At 40.9% G+C, this 23,808-nt stretch overlaps 1 protein-coding gene across 4 annotated transcripts in view; it reads left to right on the forward strand.

The window, feature by feature from the left end:
• Positions 1 to 23,808, forward strand: part of rprd2a (regulation of nuclear pre-mRNA domain containing 2a) — a 50,389-nt gene that overhangs the window by 3,795 nt on the left and 22,786 nt on the right. For 2 of the 4 annotated variants that reach the window (XR_008811924.1, XM_056298317.1), the window contains exons 2-4: positions 19,765 to 19,894; positions 22,549 to 22,700; positions 23,526 to 23,578. Coding sequence is in view for 1 of the 4 variants with exons in the window: in XM_056298317.1 (XP_056154292.1) it covers positions 19,765 to 19,894; positions 22,549 to 22,700; positions 23,526 to 23,578 (335 nt within the window). In the remaining 3 variants the exon portion in view is untranslated. The remainder of the gene's footprint in view (positions 1 to 19,764; positions 19,895 to 22,548; positions 22,701 to 23,525; positions 23,579 to 23,808) is intronic. The other 2 variants (XR_008811925.1, XR_008811926.1) reach the window with 2 other exon arrangements.

A 23,808-nucleotide genomic window follows, 5' to 3' on the forward strand; every position in this document is an offset into this window, starting at 1 on the left:
GGCTGCCAGACCATTATCAGAGAAAATGAGTTACTTACATTCTCTATAATTCAAGGAATATGTCTGCAAACCCCAGAGCTTTGTGAGTTAAATATTTATTTGACCTCTGTGATGGTGTCAGGGATTTAAGGTTTGTGAATGAATATCAAGACTTGGGCTAATAGGTATGGTGCCAGTGAGTTTTTAATGATATCACAGCTTGGTCTAATAGCGTGACTAATAAACACCCTCTAGGTTTGTTTTCTGTTGGGATTTTCAGGTTTTCGGTTTTTTTTGGGGGGGGGGGACTTTTATAGATGAGACAGCAGTGGTAAAAAAGTGTAATTTCAATTTATTGTTTCAATAATTAACCTTTTTACATCATCTCAAAAGCGTTTCAAAATATTGGTTTAGTAACAGACGTAAACTGCTACTGAAGGACAATTAAATGCACTTGAGATATTTTTTGTTAAATGTTTTGAGGACATGTTAATGATTATTAATTACATGAGTCCTTGCAGTGATCTGAAGTTTTTTTTTGTTTTTTGTTTTTTTGTTTTGCTTTGAAAGAGGTGGCTTTCTAGTATGCCCATTAGGATTGTTTTCTATGGTGTTGAACAAGCTCAGGTGTCTGACTTTATTCGTAATTACCAGTCCTTTTTTTTTTGGTTTCTTTTTCTCCACTTGCCTCATTTCCTGGAATATAGTCGATAGTCAGCGCAATTGGACACATTTCAATTTTTTGCCTATTGTATATCTGATAATGTTCACAAATGGAAGTCTGCGTTTGTACATCTGCTCTGTAGTCCGCAAAATTTAAGCAACACATTTTCACACCCTGCATTTATATGCTGTCTAGTCATACTTGTTGTTTTATAATGTGTTGTATTTGTGTTAAGTATTGGTTGCTGTGTTTTTAGTCTATTTCGTCCGTTTTTATGCATGGCCATTTATACCAGTTTGTTGGTGAAATGTGGCATAGGTGAAGGAATGCTCCTGAGTATCGGTGACAAAGTGGTCCTGCTAGACTTTGAAGAAATCACTGAATGGCTGTCTTGTTCCTTGAAAAGTATCCAGTTAAGCCTCATTCATACTCAGTGTTAAATACAGATACAGATGGAGCCTTCTGTCCGTACTCTGTGTTCATTTCGTCCATATTTGTGCACGTTTTCTGAAAGCTTACGGATATGGATTAGTACAGGAGTTGCCAACCCGTCAATCACAGTCGACAAGTCGATCTTGGAAGCATTCCAAGTCGATTGTGAAAGTTTTCAAAATCAGAGAAAAAAGCCCCATAAATGTCAATGTTTTATGTATTCATTATTATTTATTTTAATTTCAAATGCTCCCTGTGTGAGCCCTGTGTGTAATGATGGTGGTCGAGGGGCAGGGAAGGGGTATATCTGGCCAATCAAATACAGTTTCTAGGTTAACGGTTAACAAATTACATCCCTGACTCCTGCCTTAACTAGCTCAGGCACTTCTTGTTACACTCACAAGCTATCAAGCTAACGAGACACGATGGCGGAGGCACAATGGAAAAAGCAAAAGACGTATCATTTTCACGTAGAATGGGAACAGGATTTTCTGTTCACCATAGTAAAGGACACAATGATTTGCCTGATTTGTCACCAGACAAATTTTGCCAGTCAGCGCTCGCAAAAAAGGGTAACGTGAAGCGGCACCACAACACCATCCATCCCAAGTGCAAAGACACCTATCCGCTAAAGAGCACACTTTGTTCAAAGAAAGTCGATGAGCTCAAGTCTATATTGAAAGCACAGCAGTCACTTTTTACCCAACCGACAGCTAAAAGTAAGGCTGCAACAGAGGCATCCTTCCATGTCAGTTATCTTTTGGCTAAACATAAGAAACCATTCACCAATGGAGAGCTATACAAGGGGGCAATGGCCGTTGCCGCCGAGACATTATTCAACGAATTAAAAAACAGAGAGGACATTAAAAATGCTATCAGAAGTGTGTCACTTGGCCCAGCCACTCTGACAAGAAGGGTGGAGTCGTTATCAGAGGACGTGAATCAACAAGTGCTCAAGGATTTATGACTTTGTCAGTGGTTTTCGCTACAATCTGACGAATCCCAGGATATGCAAGACACTGCACAGCTGATGGTGTTTGTTTGCATGGCCTTTAAGGATTCAACTACTAAGGCTTTTCTCCCCCTTTTACCATTAAAAGGAAGGACAAGAGTTGAGGACATTTACAATGAGTTTAAACGTTATGGTCATGATAACAGCGTTCCCATTCATAAGCTGGTAGCGACGACTACAGATGAGGCCCCAGCAATGCGTGGGGTGCATTTGGGCTTCGTTGCACTGTGCCATTATGATCCCGATATCCCCTAGTTTGTGAACTATCTCTATCCATCAGCAAGCACTGGCTAGGAAAGTAGTGGACTTGTCTCATGTCATGACAGTTGTCATTATGATTGTTGATTTGATTCATGCAAAAGGACTTCAGCACCACTTGATAAATCTTTACTAGATGAACTTGATGCCGCATATGGTGACTTGATTCTCCATGTTGGCGTAAGGTGGTTGAGTAGCGGGAAAGTACTGCAGCGATTTGTTGACTTGCTGCCCGAGATCAAATCATTTCTGGAGTCACGAAATGAGGAGCATGAGGAACTGTCTGATGATGCATGGCTGCTAGACTTAGGTTTCCTCACCGACATAACAGCATAACTGAACAAGCTCAACTATGAGCTTCAGGGAAAAGACAAAGACGTGGCACACATGATCAGTGCTGTCAATGCCTTTAAGGCCAAGGTGGGTGTGTGGGCCTCTCAGCTGAGGAATGGAAGGCTGGTGCACTTCCCAAACCTAGAGAAAATGTCACAAAACATCGGAAATAAAGACGCTTTTCTCCTGCAAGAAATCTGCACCCACCTGGAGAAACTGGCATCCAAATTCAACTGGCGTTTTCAGGAGTTAAACAACATAGGTGAGATTGTTGCATTTATCTCAAACCCTTTCCTCCCCATTGAGATTGAGAAGGTGTCCGCGAAATTCCAGCAACTATTTGCTTTACCAATCGGAGTTTACATGGAGATAATTGATCTGTTGAAATCGAGTTGAAATCAAGATCAAGAGACAGTGACTTTTGGGGTCTTGTAAACACTGAAAAGTTTCCCCTCCTTTCATCTTGCGCACTTAAGGTGAAGGCCTACTTTGGATCAACATATCTCTGTGAGATGGCCTTTTCACAGATGAAAATAATCAAGTAAAAGAACAGGTCTTGTCTAACTAATCTCACAGACGGTGTCAGACTTGCTGTATCCAACTATGAGCCAGACTATAAAGCACTTGCTGGTAGTGTTCAATCACATCCATCACATTGAATGTGTGTGTGTGTGTGTGTGTGTGAGGGGGTCTCGGGGGGGGGGGTCTCTTCCACAGCCATCAGAGTGAGTGAATATTGCCAGTTTGAAATATGATCTGTCGTAGGCTATTGTTTACAAAAGGGAAAGTGTAACAGTACTGCACATGATTGGCTTAGGTCTGTAATTGACTGATTGTTGAGGTTATTATGAATGGTGAATGAGTGATAGGCCTGTGGAAATATTGAAAAATTTTAATATGACTGTTATAACATTTTGAATGATAGTTGCACTTCTGATTATACTATTTGTATAATTAAATGAATGCTTTGCCTGTTGTCATAATTAAATTATAATTGGCTGGTGATCTTGGTGGGAGACAAATATTTGGTAGGGGCTTTAAGCAAAATAATTGGCTTATGACTGACAGGTAACAAAATAAAGTGTCAAAGTGGAACTACATTGTGGGTTTGTTTTTATTTGTCATTTTTTTTGCAAGTAGTAGATCTTGGTTCACATTTGGACTTGGGATGTGATCTTAGGCTTGAAAAGGTCAGTGACCACTGGATTAGTACCACCAGAAATCGTGGGGGCAGTGTAGCCAATAGTTCAAGCGAGACCAGCGAAATGAACACACCGGAAGACTTTTTTTTTTTTTTTACTAAATATCTAATTTTAAGGGCGTCCAGGTAATGTGGCGGTCTATTCCGTTGCCTATTAACACAGGGATCGCCAGATCAAATCCCTGTGTTACCTCTGGCTTGGTCGGGCGTCCTTGCAGACAATTGGCCGTGTCTGCGTGTGGGAAGCCGGATGTGAGTATGTGTCCTGGTCGCTGCACTAGTGCCTCCTCTGGTCGGTGCCTCCACATGCCTCCTCCAATGCATGTGGAGTCGCCAGCCACTTCTTTTCACCTGACAGTGAGGAGTTTCGCCTAGGGGAGTAGCTCGTGGGAGGATCACGCTATTCTCCCCAGTCCCCCCCCCAATTCTAATTCCCTTAATGTTTTCTTACCTATGTTCTTTGCTGTGCACAACAAAGTGACAACTGTGAGTACTCAGGTAGCTGAAGCAAAGAAGTCAAGTTGATCAGCAATGCAGGTTGATGTGTTGTCTGTGGTGATGTCATTGCCAGATATATCCAGATTTGGGATGGCACACATACCAAGGTCTTGAATCTGGGTAAGCCCCGTCCTTAGCAACAAAGATTGTCTGTCAGGATCTGTAAGCATCAACCACAATGACACAAGAAGTTTCCAGATTTCCTCTGTTAGTTCTCTGCAGCTGTGCCATTTGGAGGTTCATCTGACTGTTCTGCCAAGCTGTTTTCTCTGCTTGTTCTCTTGGCAGTTCCTCATCTGTATATTTCAGTTCATACATGAAGGCTTTGCCAAGTAATGTAAATTATTACTCCATTTTGAAGTCTGATACTTTGATTTCTTGAGCTAAGGCTACTGGGTTTCTCTAATATTTAGTGCAATTGTTAAAGTTGGACCAATATTTTCATGTTTCCACTAACTGAAACACATCAAACCAGTAAATCCTGGCATGGGTCACTTCCCTGCACACAACAAAGATCAAATGTCCAACAAACACACACAAATCAAATTCGCAATGATAGTCTGCTGTTGCATTATATTTTGGTGTCAGATTTGTTCTAAAATTAGATATAGAGAATTGATTAAATAAATTTAGTGAACAAGATTAACCCATGTCTATCATGTCTTACAAACAAGTGTCATAATGTAAAAAATAATAGTGTGTCTTTTCCAAGGTGCAGACAAATAGGTTACCTATCAATTTGTATTTTGTGGAAAATAATGCCACAAATATCACTAAATTCAAATTATGTTTTGCTACAAATATCTTGATGCTTCATTAAAAGTTTTGAGTCTGTGTTTGTGAATAACAAATCATGTGGTAGGTGGCTGATGTTGGTTTGTGGATTTTTGAGACAAACTGACAATGAGTTCAAGTCCTCTAACCCACAAATTAATTTTCAAGGAAAATTCACTTAAGCCAATCATGTCAGAACATCTACTGCATCAAACATTTTCATCCTGGTCCCGCAAATGAAGGAGGAAATACATACTAGGGTGACAGTGTGGTAGGAGACATCATGTTGGTGGCTAACATTTGCAAAAAATAAATGAGATTTTTTTTTTACTGCATGTCTGAAAACCCTTTTGCCTTGTTTAAAGCAGACAATTTTGAGTCTGTCTTGCTGATGTTGGTACCCATGACTGGCAAAGCTTAGATGTGAACTATATTTGTATATCTGCCCAATTTTGAGAAATGAAAATGATGGTCTTGGCTCCTGAATTAATGCTGTACCGACCTATGTTTGGCAACACCTACTGAAATGCAAACCATCTAATTAAGTGTTAGGTTACTGCCCTCTATCCCGATTTTCATTGTTTGTTGTTGTGTGTTCAATACAAGGTGTCTGTTTCTCTAAGAGTTGTGAGTTTTGACCATTTATTAGGATGATAACATTTATATACTGTGAACACTGGTATTTAGCATGAATGACTGACTAGGCCAGGCAAGTTTTTATATATATATCTATATATATATATAGATAGATAGATAGATAGATAGATAGATATAATCTATAGCACATTTCACACAAAGGCAATTCAAAGTGGTTGACATAAGGGCATACAACGATATTAAAAAGATATACAGAAAAAGATAAGTAACAAAAAGAATATTAAAAGAATAGAATAACAAATAAAAAAATAAAGGATAATAAAAACATAATAATCTGAGCTGAAGGGGTTATTTGGTGAGGTGGCAGTGGTTAACATGAACATTTTTAACCTGGATTTAAATTAGCTCACGCTTGGGGCAAATCTAATCTCTAGTTTGTTCCATTTGTGATCTGCATGTTGACTGGATGCTGCCTCACCATGTTTGGTTATTACTGTGGGAACTACCAGCAGAGCAGCCTTAGACGACCTGAGAAGTCAGCAACGTTCATATTCTAAAGCAGGTCAACTATGTATTTTGGCCCTGAAACATTAAAGAGCAGGGTAAACAAATTGACAGATTTGCTTCAAAATACTTTATAAATGTGGGAGATGTATTGCTGTTGACATGTTAAAATGTGTTGAACCATGTATAGAACTGATTTGCGGAGTTAGACCATTTTGGGTATTTTTCCCGTTTTCCTTTCTTGATTTTTTTTTTTTTTTGTGGCCGGCTTCCTTGGTGACGTCGCCGTTTTCCTTTCGGTGCCACGCCCCCAGAGTCTGAAACCAGTGGACGCTGCAGATTTTTACACGTTTTTGAAGCTTTGTTTTATATACTTCGCAACATTTTTAATCATACAGAATTTGCTGAGTGGTTACTGATATGTTTTCTTGGTGTATGGGTATACCAAAACACAGATTTGAGCTCAGTTACCCGCCACTTTAAGAGATTTAGAAACAAGCATTATTTTCAAACCGATTCTGTGATTCACTGGAAGCCATTGAAAGGATCTGAGAACTGAAATTATATATTCAGTCTTCTTAATCCTTGTCAGAAATCTTGCAGCAGCGTTCTGTATGAGTTGTAGCCGTTTGGTAGCTTTTTTGGGGGGAAGACTGGAAAAAAAGACCTTTACAATAGTCTAATCTACTGGAAATGAAGACAAGGATAACTTTCCCAATCATTTTCACTTTTGTTGTGCTCCAGGTCAGAACACAGCTCATTAACTTTGAAGTACTCAAAAAAAAAATCGAAATAGTTTATCTTTAAATACTAATATTTGATCATCACTGAGAAAAGATGGATGTATATTGCAATTGTACTCCAAATATTGCAAGAGTGAGTCCTCAATATGATATTGATTCAAATATGAACAGCTAAGGGGTTATGACGTTTTGCCTGATTAAAAAAGTGCTTTCCTTTTCCTCTTAAAAAGATGGGACGAAAAGCAGCATATATTAATACTAAACAACACAACTGTAACTGTCTCAGAGACATGTTACATTGGAGGTGTTTACTTTATGTTTCTGTAATAAATTCATGGTTATTGAGTTCATCCAGCCATAAAAAAAGATTAAAATGTAAAAAGGGGTTAAAAGGAGTAACAGTGATAAAAATTTATCTGAAATATACCACGGTATATTCATGTTTACTTAAAAAATGTAGTGCCCTTTATGCAAGGTTTATTTGAAGTTACAAGCGTAACGGGTCACATGACCAGAGTTTACTTAAGGGCATAGCTGTTGCATTATGGGTCAGAACCAACATGGATGCAGAGGAAAGACATCTCTGTATACAGTTCTCAAAATATCTTTATTCTACATGTGGTTCAAGAGGCACACGTGGTAGTTGTCCTTCATTTGTGTTATATTTGTGTATAATGTTTGTTGATGTGGCTTTACATGGATAATATGATGTGTTTTCAGCAATTTTATTTGATTCATCGCATTTCTGTTGTGCTAACGTTTGGGCCTGTTAATCAACGGGGACTAGCTTGCGAGACTCTAAACCGAATGAGAGATGTATATTTTAAACTTTTTCTCTTATTTTCTTGTAGTTTTCATGGTGTCTGCTGACGCTAGAGAGAGGAATATAAAATAAATCTTCAAAAGACATCTGTATTATGCATGGCCATTATTTCATTGGACCAGTGTAGCTACAGTGTAGCCCGAATGTCTGACTTGTTTAACTTTGATAGGGGAAAGCTGAGAGAAAATGGAAGAAGGACAAACTTGAGGTATCTCTTGATATACTGAAAGGTTTGATGCTGGTTATCACAATGCAGTCAAGGAAGCAAGGCATTCCTACTTCTCCAATTATATTGCTGGTAGCTGCCACAACCCCAGGGTTCTCTTTCAAGCAATAAATTCAGTGCTTAGCCCCCCTCTTAGCCAGCCCTTGGAAGCAGCCATTGAAAAATGCGAGCAGTTCCTCGACCACTTAATAAAATGGATGACATCAGGTTCCACATAACACCTGTGACAAGAAATCTCTCCATCTCCGCTGAACCCTCTGCCAGTTTGACTAATTTTAAACAAATTTCTCTGTTAGACTTAGAGGGGTTAATCTCACTTAGTCTTCCACCTGTCAATTAGACACCATCCCCACTAGGTTTCTGAAAGAGGTATTCGGCCCACAAATTCTCTCCATTATCAACTTCTGTCTACCGGTTTGTACCCATCTAATTTTAAACATGCAATAGTCTGACCTCTCCTGAAGAAGCCCACTCTCGACCCTCTTGTTTTAAGCAATTTTAGACCAATTTCAAATTTACCTTTTTCAATTTAAAATCTTAGAAAAGTCTGTTCCTTCTCAACTAATTGCACACATGAATAATTCTAACATCTTTGAACAATATCAGTCAGGATTCTGTGCCCACCATAGCACAGAAACAGCTTATTAAAGTTACCAATGACTTACTGCTCGCCGCTGACTCTGGTGCTTGTTCAATTTTAATCCTGCTAGACTTGAGTTCCACTTTTGATACGGTCGATCATGACATCCTTTGCAGGAGCGCAGGTCGAGCAATGGCTTTTGCAATTCAGATCATTTATTTTATTAAGCTGGAATGTTCATTGTTTGACTTGTTCCAGAAATGCATTTGTTTACTGCTGTCCACCATGTTTTCCTTATTCTATCGTTTCTGGGTCAGATACCAGTAATGGAAATTGGTAACCTTTTGATGCATGTACACAACCAATTCTTTGAAAGAATGCTGATTAAGGTTTTTCCAGATTTAAACAATATGAATGATTTATCAATAATCTAGCTCTGTTAATCGCATAATGCTTACGTTGATTTAGACTTGTAATTTGATTAAGATGTCAAAATGGCAGTTCCAATGACCAAGTTATTGCCCTAATCAAATTCTATCAATTGTTTCAATTATTCGCTTATTAAAAAAAAATCCCAATGCCTTGGTGCAGTAATGGGGACACACTGTGCTGTAGGAGATGCCGTCCTTCAGACGAGATGTTAAACCGAGGACCTGACTCACTGTGGTCATTAAAGAGCCCATGGCACTTATCGCAAAGAGTAGGGGGTCCCTCGGTGTCCTGGCAAAATTCCTAACCTGGCTGTCACCATCTGGCCACCGAATCATCCCCTCCCATGTGATTTGCTCAGTGATTCCACCCTCTCTACCTCAACCTGATGTGGGGTGAACAGTTTGGCGCAAAATGACTGCCGTGCATCACCCAGGTAGGTGCTACACATTGGTGGTGGTTGGGGTGAGTTTCCCCTCTTCATTGTGAAGCACTTTGGGTGTCTAGATAAAGCGCTATATAAATGTAATCTATTATTATTATTATTATCAGGAACTGTTTGAGAATGGCTGCGCTGCCTCCACCTACCTTGAAGAGTGTTTGCGGCAGTGATTACAGCGTGCCACGATGGTTTTGGCTGCTTACCTTTCAGTAGCCATCCCTTGGTTAAATGCTTCCTGGTTGGGGTCCGCAGGCTGAAGCCCCCTATGCAATGCTTTGTTCCTCAGTGGGACCTGCAGATGGTTCTGGATGGTTTGGCTGGTCTGCCTTTTGAGCCGCTGGGTCAGGCGGACTTGGGGCTTTTGTCTATCAAGATGGCACTTCTCTTTGCTCTTACATTGGCCAAGAGAATGGGGAGTTTGTGTGTCTTGTTGGTACACCCCTCCTGCAGGTCTGTCAGTGATGACACAGGGTTGGTGGAACTGTGCCCCAACCCTTCCTTCCGGCCAAAGGTAATCTCTTCCTCATTCAGGCCGGGGGTCATCTGTCTGAGAGCATATATTCCTCCTGTACTGATGATAGTGGCGCGTGTGGACACTGGACTCACACAGACCAAACAGTTCATTATTTTTGCTGTCTAATGTGCCTGACCATGCAAGAAAGAATGTCAACTCTACCGGGAAACAATTAAACTGTCAAGAACTTTTGGGTGTTGGAAATGTGATCACAAAAAATCAGATACTAGCTCATTTGGACAATCTGTATTTCCTCAGCTTGCTACGTGTTCCACATCGCTATGGGACATTCCCCTGTGGCTACGCACTTGAGAAAGTGCCAGAGGTGGCGCAAGAGTACCTGGAAGCATGGCATGTGTAGAGACATCTGTGCTAGGCTACAGGCTAAGCCCTCCAGACCTGTTCTTTTTACTTGCAAACGAATGCTGTCTGGAAAATAAACTGGACTGCATACGGCTTCGATGGACATCCCAGCGTGAAACGAAGAACTGTTGTATTTTTCTAAGGTGCCAAGGCAGAGCCTTGAAGGGTAAACCAATAGCGAAGCCTGTTAGAGGGCTACGCACGTGCTCATAGAACTGGATTTACATCCAGGGTAACTACTATATTTTCATTTTGAAATGAGAAAAACCAAAATTGGGAAATGAGCTTGTTTCACGACTACCATTAAGAAATGGGGAAGCAAACAAAAAAAAAGGAAAACGGGTGGTTTTCTATTTTTTGTTTTGAAAACGGAAAAAAAACGACCCATCTGATTTTCTCTGATGTACCATCGTCAGATTTCAGTATTATCAGAACAACATGGGGTACAAAAGGCAAAAACTGCATATTTGCTTGAACAGATCAATTTAATAACTATTGTAATCATTAAATTACATTTCATCATTATGCACTAGTATTTAGCAACCATTAAACAACTTCTGTACATATTTTACAACAGATTAAGGTGTCTGTTCGATCATTCTTTCCGGACCCATAGGAAGGACACCACTCACTAGTCACCAACTAAATTGTGACATGCCTTACCTTTGTACTTGCCCATTTTTTAAGTATATCATCAAATGAAGTTGACTGTAACACTAACCCTAGTTTGGAAAAAATGTGCTTTTACATAACTCTTGTATGAGAGTGAAGTTATTGAATATGCCCCCTGACATACATCTCAACTGTCCTTCAGTCTGGTTTTCAGTGGATCACCCATTTCCATCTCTTCCTGTCCTCTGCATCTTCCGCTGTCATGCCAGTCACCTGCATGTCCTCCCTCACCACATCTATAAACCTCCTCTTTGGTTTTCCTCTTCCCTTGCAGCTCCATATTCAGCGTCCTTCTCCCAATATACCCAGCATCTCTCCTCCGCACATCTCCAAACCATCTCAATCTTGCCTCCTGCTTTGTCTCCAAACTGTTGAACCTGAGTTGTCCATCTACTATACTTGTTCCTAACCCTGTCATCTTCGTCACTCCCAACGAAAATCTTAGCATCTTCAACTCTGCCACCTCCATCTCCACCTGCTGTCTTTTCATCAGTGCCACCATCTCCAAACCATATAACATAGCTGGTCTCACTACCATCTTGTAAACCTTAACTTTTGCTGGTACTCTTCTGTTGTAAATAACTCCTGACACTTCTCCACCCACTCCACCCTGCCTGCACTCTCTTCTTCACCTCTCTTCCACACTTCCCGTTACTTTGAACAGTTGACCTTAAGTATTTAAACTCCTCCACCTTTATCACCTCTACGCCTTGCATCCTCACCATTTTGCTGTCCTCCCTCTCGTTCACACATATGTGTTCTGTCTTGCTCCTACTGACTGTCATTCCTCTTCTCTCCAGTGCATACCTCCACCTCTCCAGGCTCTCCTCAACCTGCTCCCTACTCTCACTACATATGACATTGTCATCCGTGAACATCATAGTCCATGGACACTCCTGCCTGATCTCGTCCGTCAACCTGTCCATCACCGTTGCAAACAAGAAAGGGCTCAGAGCCGATCATTGATGTAATCCAACCTCCACCTTGAACCCATCCATCATTCCTATCGCACAACTCAGCACTGTCACACTGCCCTCGTACATATGCTGCACCACTTTTACATACTTCTCTGCCACTCCCGCCTTCCTCCCACAATACCACACCTCTTCTCTTGGGACCCTGTCATATGCTTTCTCTAAAGACACAATGTAGCTCCTTCTGACCATCTCTATACTTCTCCATCAATAAAGTGAAAACAGTGCAATCTTATGCATCTTCAAGTAACAAAAGAGTAAAAATAAAATTTGGGGTGAAGGTAATAAGTTTTGCCATGCACTGGGAAATCAATTTTGAGTCACATAAACAAAAAAGAAAAATGAGCCATGGTCAGACATGGGGCAACGAGGAGGTTAAATCCCTTATCACTGTATGGTCTGACGATCACATCAAACGGATGCTTGTTGAAACACAAAACACTGAAGTGTTTTTATAAATTATGCAAATTATTTAGTGACATTGTTTGAAAGGGGGTTCTGTCACACAGTAGATCAGGGGTGCCCACTACGTCAATCGCGATCGACCAGTAGATCGCGAAGGCAGTGCTGGTAGATCTCCATGACATTCCAAAAAAACTTTTTTTTCAAGACATTAGCCTATCATCTGTCCTCCATTTGGCATTTGCCTTTTGATTGACGTAAAGGACGGCCAGTCTGCTGTTGCCTAAAACCAAAGATTCTAGAGCGGAACCTAAAACTTTGTTACATTAGGTTACCATAACAACCAGAGCCCTTCTCTAACGTACCTTGAAGTTCACATGCCCACAACGTGAGCTAATGCAGAACTGCATCGAGCTAGCTAGTTCAACTCTCTAAAAAAAACTACTAAAAAGTGAAACAAAACAAAAATGAGTGGGGGAGCTGGACCTAGCAAGAAACAAAAAACGTACCATTTCCATGTGGAATTGGAGGAGGACTTTTTTTCACCATGTCTTATTCCAAATGCGTTTGTCTCATCTGTCAGTCTAGCATTGCTAAACCAAAAAAAGGAAATGTGGAGAGGCACTTTCGAACTGTTCATAAAAACTATGACAATGACTTCCCTCCGAAAAGCGAGCTGAGAAAGAGAAAGGTGAGGGAACTAAAATCGCAGTTAATCGTGCAGCAGTCACTTTTCCCGCAGCCGAATTCAAAGGCAAAGGCAGCCATCGAAGCATCTTTACGGGTGAGTCACTCCATCATTAAGCATAAGAAGGCCTTCCAAGATGGAGAGATGATGAAAGAGACCTTCCTTGAGGCAGCAGATTCATTGTTTCGGGACTTTAAAAACAAATCAGAAATAATATCTTCAATCAAAGCTCTCCAGTTATCAAGAAATTCTGTCACAAGGCGCTGTGAAGTGATGGGCGATGATTTGACACAGCAGCTTTGGAGGGACATCGTGGACTGCGAGTGTTTCTCGCTACAATTGGACGAGTCTACGGACATAAGTGATACGGCCCAATTGTGCATTTTTATTCGGATGGTGTTTCAAGATATGACCACAAAAGAGGAGCTGTTAACAATACTACCCATGAAGGAACACACGCGGGGAGAGGACATTTTTCAGATCTCCAAAAACTTTGTGGATAAAATCCAGCTCCCAGTGTGTAAACTGGTGTCAATCACCACGGACAGTGTGCCTGCTATGGTGGGCCGCTCGAATGGATTTATTGCCAAGTGCAGGGAGGACGATGCTTTCCCAGACTTCCTTAATTACCATTGCATAATACACCAACAAGCATTATGCGCAAAAATGCTAAACATGAAAGAGATCATGGATGTGGCAACCAAAATCGCCTGTTCTATTCGAGCGAGGTCTCTTCAAAGACGGTTGTTTGGTACACATTTGGAGGAGGCTGACTGTAACTACTCTGACCTCTTGCTACACACTGACGTGAGATGGCTTAGTAGAGGGAGATTCTTGCAGAGATTTCGAGAGCTCTGTCCGGAGATTAAGGAGTTTCTCCTTATCACTAAACATGCAGAACACAAGCAACTTAATGACAATCAGTGGCTGCTAGACTTGGCGTTTTTAACTGATTTAACCAACATGTTGAACGAGCTTAATTTAGAGCTGCAAGGAAAAGACAAAAGCGTGGTAAACATGATCAGCTCAGTTAACGCTTTCAAACGGAAAATGCAACTTCTGTCCTCAAAGTTGCAGCGCCGTGATTTGGGAAACTTCCGAAACCTCGCAGCAGAGCTGGAGAAGCAAGGGAGGGCATGTGCGCAACTTGACAGTGCACACTACACAGAGCAGATTGAAAATGTCCGGTCAGACTTTGACAAACGGTTTCAAGACTTTGCTTTGCTTGAGCCAATCGCTACATTTATGTGCTACCCATTTGGAAGATACAGAGGTGGATTCCCTTGCCTCATAAATGGCAACACTGTTTCACCTGAACTCGTCTGCAGTGGAGGATGAGATGCTGACAGTACAGGCTGACATTCAGCTTAAGTCCAGGGCGCATGGAGAGTTTTGGAACTTACTTACAGAGGACAAGTACCCAAACATGAGGAAATGCGCAACCTCCTTGACGGCATTATTCGGCTCTACTTATTTGTGTGAGTCAGCCTTTTCTCACATGAAGATTATCAAGTCCAAATACCATTCCACCATGACAGATGATCATTTGGAGGCCTGCGTGAGGCTGGCTACCAGCAGCTACTGTCCGAACTATGCAACCCTGTCTGACTCCCTCCAGTGCAGGTCATCCTCAGAGTAGAGAGGTAGAGATCACAAATCTATTTAACACAGCTGTAAAGGTTCATGCAGTGATGCAATTTCAACATAGTGTAGTAGCAAATGCTTGGTATGATTATTGCCTGTGTAAGGTTCAATGTAAATGCAAATCCATTGCAATACTGTTTATGTAACACAACATGTATATAAATACACACACTGCATATAAATGTTCATATATATGTAAAACATGTATTGAGTATTTTTATTATTATTATTATTATTATTATTTTTAATATGAGTAGATCATTTTGACCTGGTCATTTTAAAAGTAGCTCATAGTCAAAAAATTGTGGGCACCCCTGCAGTAGATCAATGTTGCATGAAAGGCAAGAAGCTTTAGGGGCGTCCGGGTAGTGTAGCAGTCTATTCCATTGCCTACCAAGACGGGGATTGCCGGACCGAATCCCTGCGTTACCTCCGGCTTGGCCGGGCGTCTGTACAGACACAATTGGCTGTGTCTGCGGGTGGGAAGCTGGATGTGGGTGTGTGTCCTGGTCGCTGCACTAGCGCCTCCTCTGGTTGGTCGGGGCACCTGTTCGGAGGGGGAGAGGGGGAACTGGGGGGAATAGCGTGATCCTCCCACACGCTACGACATTCTCCTGGTGAAACTTCTCATTGTCAGGTGAAAAGAGGCAGCTGGCGACTCCACATGTGTCGGAGGAGACATTTGTTGGTCTGCAGCCCTCCCCGGATCAGCAGAGGGGGTGGAGCAGTGACCAGGACAGCTCAGAAGGATAGGATAATTGGCTGGATACAGTTGAAGAGAATAGGGGGGGGGGTGTCAAGAAGCTTCATCAATATATATATATATATATATATATATATATATATATATATATATATATATATATATATATATATTTGTCCGAAATCCAGGATACCTTTTGTTGTGTTTACCTTGGAGTTTCTGTTCAATAGATGAGCGACCCACTTGATCGCGGGGCGTTTGTTCCCAATGCTTGATTTGTATAACAAAGTCCAGTGTGAACGCTAACCGAACCAAATGAAAAATACAACAAAGTATCAACTTCACCCCTGAATCGGATCGAGACTACCGAACTGTAGATGTGAAAGTCCCCTGAAACTCTGCTGGAACTCAGGCAAATATAGCTCTGAGGAGGATTAGTTTAGCTTTGAGAATTACAAAATGCTGTTGGGCCAGCAACAGGACAACACACTTGATCAACAAGTTTACTGGGCCATCTTGTTGATAGTGCTTCTGTGATGTTGAAATGGGAGCTGTCACTAACCATAACAAAACCCGCAATATACTACAGCTTGTCACGAGCCATATTCAACTGGAGCGAATGAGACGAGTGACGAGCAGAAGACAGCACTGTCTGTGAATGAGTGAGGAGGCGGGGCTGTGTGGGCACTGCAGTGGTGTGTGTCAACTCATTGTGGAGACATGAGCAAGATAGCACAGCTGGTATCAGTTTATTGATATTGTGGAAAAAGAGTACTAAAACACTTTCAAATATTCATAATCTATGTATTGAAAAATCTATTTTTGACAACACTATAAGGAACTATAATCACTCGGCAAGAGCTGTTTATCTTCGAGCATCATCTACATAATTATGGTTAGAGACCTTGTTGGGTCGTAGAACTTGACCTAATGGGGGCATGTAAAGGTTAAATAGGATTGGCTCGAGGATTGAGCCTTGGGGGACCCTGCAAGTCATTTTCTTGTGACCAGATACAAAGCAGCCAATTGAAGCAAAGTAGTCCTCATCTTGTAAGTACGATTTGAATTAATTTAGCATACTTCCGGAAAGCCCAACCCATTTATCTAGTCCGCCTAAAAGTACTGTCGAAAGCAACACTAGAGGCATAATTTACCAGACTTAACACACTTGAATTGTAAGTCAGGAAGATAATTTCAATCATGTGACTACAGTAAGCAATACTTGTTTCTTTCTAATTATATGATGCCGCCCAACATAGGGGGGCAACTTGTTCGTATATTTCCTCTTCCACTTAGACGAAACAGGCTGGCAGTTGATAATGCAAACAAAACGGTGATGTGATTGGCTGAAGTGCATATCCATTTGAAGTATCAAAAGGCACTCTTTTTGTCCCGTTTCCACCTTACTCACTGATAAAAAGGGAAAAATGGGTGTGGATGTAGAGGACAGTGGTGGTGGCGTGGGTTAGACTGAAGGTTGTGGTAGTGTTGTAGTAAAACACCTCGCTCCAACTTCAAACAAGTCTACCCAGACAGTTTAGTTGGCTGACACCGGCATATCGCCTTTCTACTCGCCTCACATTTTTTTGGTCATATGTGGAATCCCACATATGTCGCCTACATCACATGGGGCTTGGCGTGTTTAGTGATGTAGGCAAATCTGGTGGAGGAGGTATTAACTATAATGTGGGTTTTACTCCCGGTAGGAGGAAAAAGCATAGATTTTCTCCCTCACAGCTGCTGTGTCATGCAGTCTCTTATGTTGAATTTATCATGTGGGCAATCAAACTGAAAATTCATAAAGAAATGTGAGCCAATGTAAAGGTGATCAGTTGTTCACAAATGCAGATTCAAAACTTTAAATATTGTGTGAAAAATGAAATTTCAAATTTAGAAATGTATTTATTGATTTCTTTACATACATATTGAGGTATATTTGTTGTGGAAAAGACATTTGTCTTTTACAGTGCTTGTTTGTAAGCCATGGTGGGCATGTATAAATCAGGATCTATATTTGTTCATTTTTCTGCATTTATTTATTTTGACACATCTGATTTTATAGTATGTTGGATTTGGTGAACTGTGGAGTTCTTTTTAACTTAATAAGAACTATCCACTTGTCCCTGTCTACTTGCATTGCATTTTAGCTGACTACCAGTGAGCTGTGTCCAATGTGAAGTAGGTCTATAGCATAGATGAACAGGAAAAGGAAATCCATTGACTGACAACAATGGTGGTGAATCGAAAATGGGGATAGACTTTAAAAAGTTAGAACTGTTGCTTTAAGTGTAGGTCAGTTAGCTGTGAGTTGTATGCGGTTGCATCTCTCGTCCTTTGATCACGCTCAATGCTTCAGATGTGTTGCATACGCCTAAAAATTTTAATTCAAATGAGTGAATCTTTTTCCTCTGTACTCCTCAGTTGTAGATGTGTTACATTTTGATACAACTGTTGCATAGCTAGGATGAATTTGCTCTCTCGACCAAATTGTGTTTTGCTCTCTTTTTTTTGTGTTAATGGTGGAATTGCTGTCTTATGTTTTTTTGGGATTAAAGTATTTGATCAGTAAGTCAGGCGTGCACTGAAAGTCTTACGTTGTAATGCAAATCAATATCAACATTTAATCATATTCATCCCTGTACGTTTGACCTATGGGTGTCTTGAGTAGAGAAGAGCACATTAACAGAATGTATAAAACGCTGGGGATGCCAGTGCCTTCCTTTGAAAATGGACTAACAGGGTGAATCCAGATGAAAGCTATGATCCCTAGTCAATATTACAATTTATAAAATCTGTTTCAGTTTGTGTAAATGGAGAGGAGGAGACAAGTTTAAAAGGATTTGTAAGGTTTCAGGCAATTAGCCAGATTGTGTATTTAGGGGAGAATGAGGTGGTGGTGGTGGTGGTGGTAGGGGTGGTCAAAGCGGCACCAGGTAACTTTTTGACTGGGTATTTCACTCTTTGCATCTGGAATCCTCTTTCAGTCACAAGATCGAGCTGACAGCAAGCCTGAGGTCAAAAACTGGGTATTTCATAAAACACACTATTAGGGAGGTATCCTCAGTGTTTTTGTACACTCAATGTAGTTTGCAGAAGAATAGATTTGTTACAGATTAGATGTGATCATGACATTGCTTTATTTTCAGTAGTTAGATTGTGAATAAAGTATGTTATACCCCTTTTCGTATGAGGCCCACATGCCATTTTCTTGGCTCTAATTGACATGGTGATTATGGTCCCTATGAATGAAAGGTATAAAATTTATTGACACATACAGAATGCAATATTTTCATAAATTAAATGAATAGATAAATTAAGGTAAATGAATGTATAAAGTTCATATATATATATATATATATATATATCCACGTATGCGTGAACGAGAGGGAGGACAGCGGAATGGTGAGGATACAAGGAGTAGAGGGGATGAAGGCGGATGAGTTTGAATACTTGGGGTCAACTGTTCAAAGTAACGGGGAATGTGGAAGAGGGATGAAGAAGAGGGTGCAGGCAGGGTGGAGTGGGTGGAGAAGAGTGTCGAGTGATTTGCGACAAAGGCGTACCAGCAAGAGTTCAAGGGAAGGGTTACAAGATAGTGTGAGACCAGCTATGTTATATGGTTTGGAGATGGTGGCACTGACGAAAAGACAGGAGGCAGAGCTGGAGGTGGCAGAGTTGAAGATGTGAAGATTTTCATTGGGAGTTATGAAGAATGATAGGATTAGGAATGAGTATATAGAGCAGGGGTGGGCAATCTTATCCAGAAAGGGCCAGTGTGGGTGAAGGTTTTTGTACCAGCCAAGCAGTTACACGCCTGATCCCACTAATCAACCAGTAGAGTCTTTGCTGAGGAACTTGATTAGGAGACACAGGTGTGTAATTGCTTGGTTGGACGGTTCAAGTTGGACGGTTTGAAGACAAAGCAAGAGAGGCAAGATTGAGATGGCTTGGACATGTGTGGAGGTGAGTTTCTGGGTATATTTGGAGAAGGATGTTGAAGATGGAGCTGCCAGGCAAGAGGAAAAGAGGAAGGCCAAAGAGGAGGTTTATTTACGTGGGTGAGGGAGGACATGCAGGTGGCTAGCGTGACAGAGGAAGATGCAGAGAACAGGTAGAGATGGAAACAGGCGATCCGCTGTGGCAACCCCTAACAGGAGCAGCCAAAAATAGTAGTAGAATGTATAAAGTTTATAAATACTGTGCCCATTTTATTTAGATCAAGTGTTTATTACTTATAGGACCTCTCACTGGGTCTTTTGGGCATCCCTCTGCCCTTTCAGTCACTTTGTGTTTTTCTTTCTTCTGACAGCAGATTCATCACACAGGCTCAACTTGATTTACCTCGCCAATGATGTCATTCAGAACTGTAAAAGGAAAAATGCCATTGTATACCGAACGGCTTTTGCTGAGGTGCTCCCTGATGCTTTCCTTCTGGTCAGGTGAGTCCCAATATAATAAATATTTGATGACCTTATCTTTTGTCTTTATGTTTGTTCCACAGCGCTGCTGTGGAACAAACCTTGTAGTTTGATCTCCCTACTCAGAGAGACAAGTGAAAGGGGTTTTCCATGATCAACAGTGAACCACATTATATTGTTGTCAGTATTTGTTTCCATCCAAATGTGCAAATTTTAAATGATTTTCCAAAGAGTCTGCAAAAGAAAATGCAAATCAGTGTGTTTTATCAATTACTGTTGTGCAAATATTCTTCAAAAGTTGCAACAAGATTAGATAATCAAAAGAGCGTCAGCCAAACAGAATGGGGAGGTGGCATGTAGATTTACTTACTGTTGTAAGAGTAGTCATAACAACTCTTTATCAGTTGTACATCACTCTACTACATGCAGCCCAGAGATGGTGAAGAGGACATGCAAGTAATGATTACTTGCATGTCCTCTTCACCTTCTCTGTGCTTTGGAAACCTTTGGAAACTGCACGCCGATCAACCTAGCTTTAAATGAGGCTAACAAGTCTCCGCGCACAGCGCGAAGGTGAGGGAAAATCATGAGATTCTGAACAACTTTATGCATGTTACTTGCTTAGGGAAACAGGAATTAGCCTTCAGGGGAAACAAGGAAAGCACCGGCTCATCAAACCGGGTAAACTATGTGGAGCTCTTAAAACTCATTGCGGAGAAAGACCAGTGGTTGGCGATGCATCTTCCTCACTGTTTTCTGAAATATCGAACCGTATTCAAACGACCTTATCTTGGCAGTAAGTGACACTCTTCAACAGAACATTCAAGATGAGGTAAATGCAGCCCCTTTTGTGTTCGTACAGGTCGATGAGACCGCTGCCAAAATCAACAAAGCGCATCTGTTGTATTGCGGTATGTCTGCCAAAATGGAGTCAAAGAGGCATTTTTAGGATTTAGAGATGTAATGCTGTGTAATGTAATGATGTGAGGCAATGGTGTTACTTAGTCATTTCACAGCTATCAAAAACCATATAAAATAAGAAAAAAGTACTTCATATATACTTTGAAAAGATTTTTCTTTAGGTTTTCATTTGGAATGTAGCTCAGCCAGGGGGCACAATGTTCTAGAATTCTGTGGCAGTTGGAAGAATGAAGAAGGATCAGATTGTTATAAAACATTAGAGAGCACAAAAGGATGTAATTTGGATTTGTGAATGCCCACTGCCTACCCAGCCACAGACCTCACGTCACTGCTGCACACTGATTGACTCGGACTGGGATGACTCAAATGTCACTTGAGAACTTTCACTGGTCGAATTGGTCTCGACATCGTCGGCATCTACTGTAGAAGAGGCTGGGTTTGGATGGGCAGGGAGTGAGAAAAAGTCTTGATATTTTTCGTTTGCACATTTCGTTTTCTCGCCAGCTGGCTACCGTTAGCTAACTATGCAGTTAGCTACAGCTAATGTCTAAATTAAAAATACATCGAACTAAACTACATCGAACTAAATTAAACTGCGTTCATAAAGTTAACACTTCAAATTTTTTGCCCAATAAACGTGATGTTAAACTATCTTCAACCACTGTTTCTGTTCATCTGTACAGCCGACACTTCAACCACCTGACAGGAGTGCAGAGAAGTTTATGTATTAGAAACCATTCAAGAGTTCACGTGATGGGTCAGGTAGATGCAGGCATAAGAAGAGGTGATAGTTCAGTACACAAACAAAACATATGGCTATTTCTATTTATTGGTTTTTTTTTTTGCCCCCCCCTCCCCTCCCCCCCAGAACAGAACAGACCGCTACGCGACCCGGGCGCCCAAATGGCCATTTCTATTTTTTATTTTGTTGTTGCTTGTGAGTAATGGTGGCCACAGGCGACTGGCAGGGAGGGAAAAAAGGTCACAAAATTAAAAAAATTAGTCGCACTGGCGACCATTTTAGTCGCCATCTGGAGCCCTGTAATGTCTTATTTAAGGAGAGCTGAAATGACTATTGCACTACAACAAAGTCTACCATACCTCTGGGAACACTGATGTACAAAGCAGTTTTGGGAGATAATTTTGCAGAGGCATTTCACTAACCAGTTTTGGGTAAAGCACTTCAAAATGTCCAAAGCCACATTTGACCAGCTATGTACCATGATTGGACCCTTTGTCGAGCTAATCATCCCAAGCCACCAACCACCGGTGCTGACTGATGTGGATCGCCATTATGCTGTACAAGCTTGCTACTTTGCCAAGTTCAAGGTAGTGGAGGAAACCTGTTTCCATTGCATTTTCTCCTTGGTATGCCAGCTTTTCCAACTCTGTCAAGCATAAAAACTTTTTTGTGATAATTAGCCGCCACCCCCCCCCCACCCCCCAGATTTTCTAGTGTTTTCAGGTTTTCTTATTTGCAAATTCAAAATGGGCATTAAACAGGTGGAAGGAAACCCACTTAATCTTGTTTGATTTCCCTTCATACTGCCATGCATCATTCTTTCTATCCCCCTTTTACTAAACCTTCCCTTCCTTCTGCAATTTCACTTCATCTTTTCATTCCTGGTCTCATCTTTCATTCAAGGACAGACAACATCCACAAAACAGAGGATTCTTCAAACCAAGGAAAAACAATGAAATCACAAGCCTCCTTTCCTTTTATCCTCTCTTCCTCTTTCCCGTCTTCCCTGCAGTAGTGATGGAGACTCCAAGATGCGGAAGGCAGTGGAGAGGATCCTTTCCATTTGGGAAGAGCGAAGCGTGTATACAGGCACACTTATCACTGAGCTGAGGGGTTACTTGGTCAACGAGGAGTCCCCTGTTGAGATGCCTGTGGAGCAAAAAAGTACGAGTATTAACTTGTCTTCACTTCTCTTGTCATCTCTTTTCTTGTCTTGTCTTCTTTTCTTCTCTTCTCGTCTCTTCTCTTCTCTTCTCTGTCCTACTGATTTAGTTGTTTTGTTGCACCCAGCACGGGTACTCACCCTTGCTGGGTGCCATCAGAACTACCTTTTACTCACTTTTTCAGATACTGTGCAGTTTAACGTATTGTCATGATATTGGTCTGCCCTAATTCTTATGTACTCTGTTTTGAATTTATGTGACAACTTTTTATTTTATACCTTTATTATACTATTGACACAAAACTTGCTTCTTATATAATGATGATATTAATAACAAAACTTGATTTATACAGCACCTTTCATACATGAAATGCAGCTCAAAGGGCTTTACATTAGAAAGAAGCAAATTAAAACGTAACAAGCTGGAAAAAAAAAACAACTGCAACTGTCTTTATTCCCCAGCTTTGCAGTTGGAACCACCAATTTTAAGTAGCTAAATAGGATTAACAACATTGCCACAGTTAACCATTGGAATTGATGAAATGTTAATTTGGGCACTGCCTAACACATAATAAGTCTAACACATAAGTCATAGATCTTTGAACCAGTTATCACAAACCTGTTTGTTATTTTGAGGTGAGGACTAAAAATATGTGTTCAATTTAATTCATATCAGCCAATTGGGGGTGCCAGAAATGCTAAAAAGGTGTAAGTCCTTTCACTTACTTGGCCGAGAATCAGATAGTGTGTGTCCAGGTTGTTAGGTTAGGGTTTTCTGATATTTAAAGTGTTTTTTTTTGCCTCCTTCCTGTCGCCCCCCCCCCCAGCACCAGTTGACAACAAAGCAGCTCTCCGGTCCAAAATTGTTGCTGAGTTTGTGGTAAGTAAGAAATAAGTTGAATTACACCCCATCTGAGCAATATCAGTGTTATTTTCCAATGGTCCCTCCATCCATTCTCATTTTTAACTAGTATTTTGATTCAAAGCAACCTCCTTAAACTTTGGCAAACTGCCTTTTCAATTAAAGTGATCATTAAATATGGCCCCAGTAATTGATTATAATCAGTTACTTATTGGATTATCGATATTAGTTTTTAAATTTCCCATGTT

This window comes from Lampris incognitus, chromosome 18 (genome assembly GCF_029633865.1).
Source record: "Lampris incognitus isolate fLamInc1 chromosome 18, fLamInc1.hap2, whole genome shotgun sequence".
Lineage (NCBI taxonomy): Eukaryota > Metazoa > Chordata > Actinopteri > Lampriformes > Lampridae > Lampris > Lampris incognitus.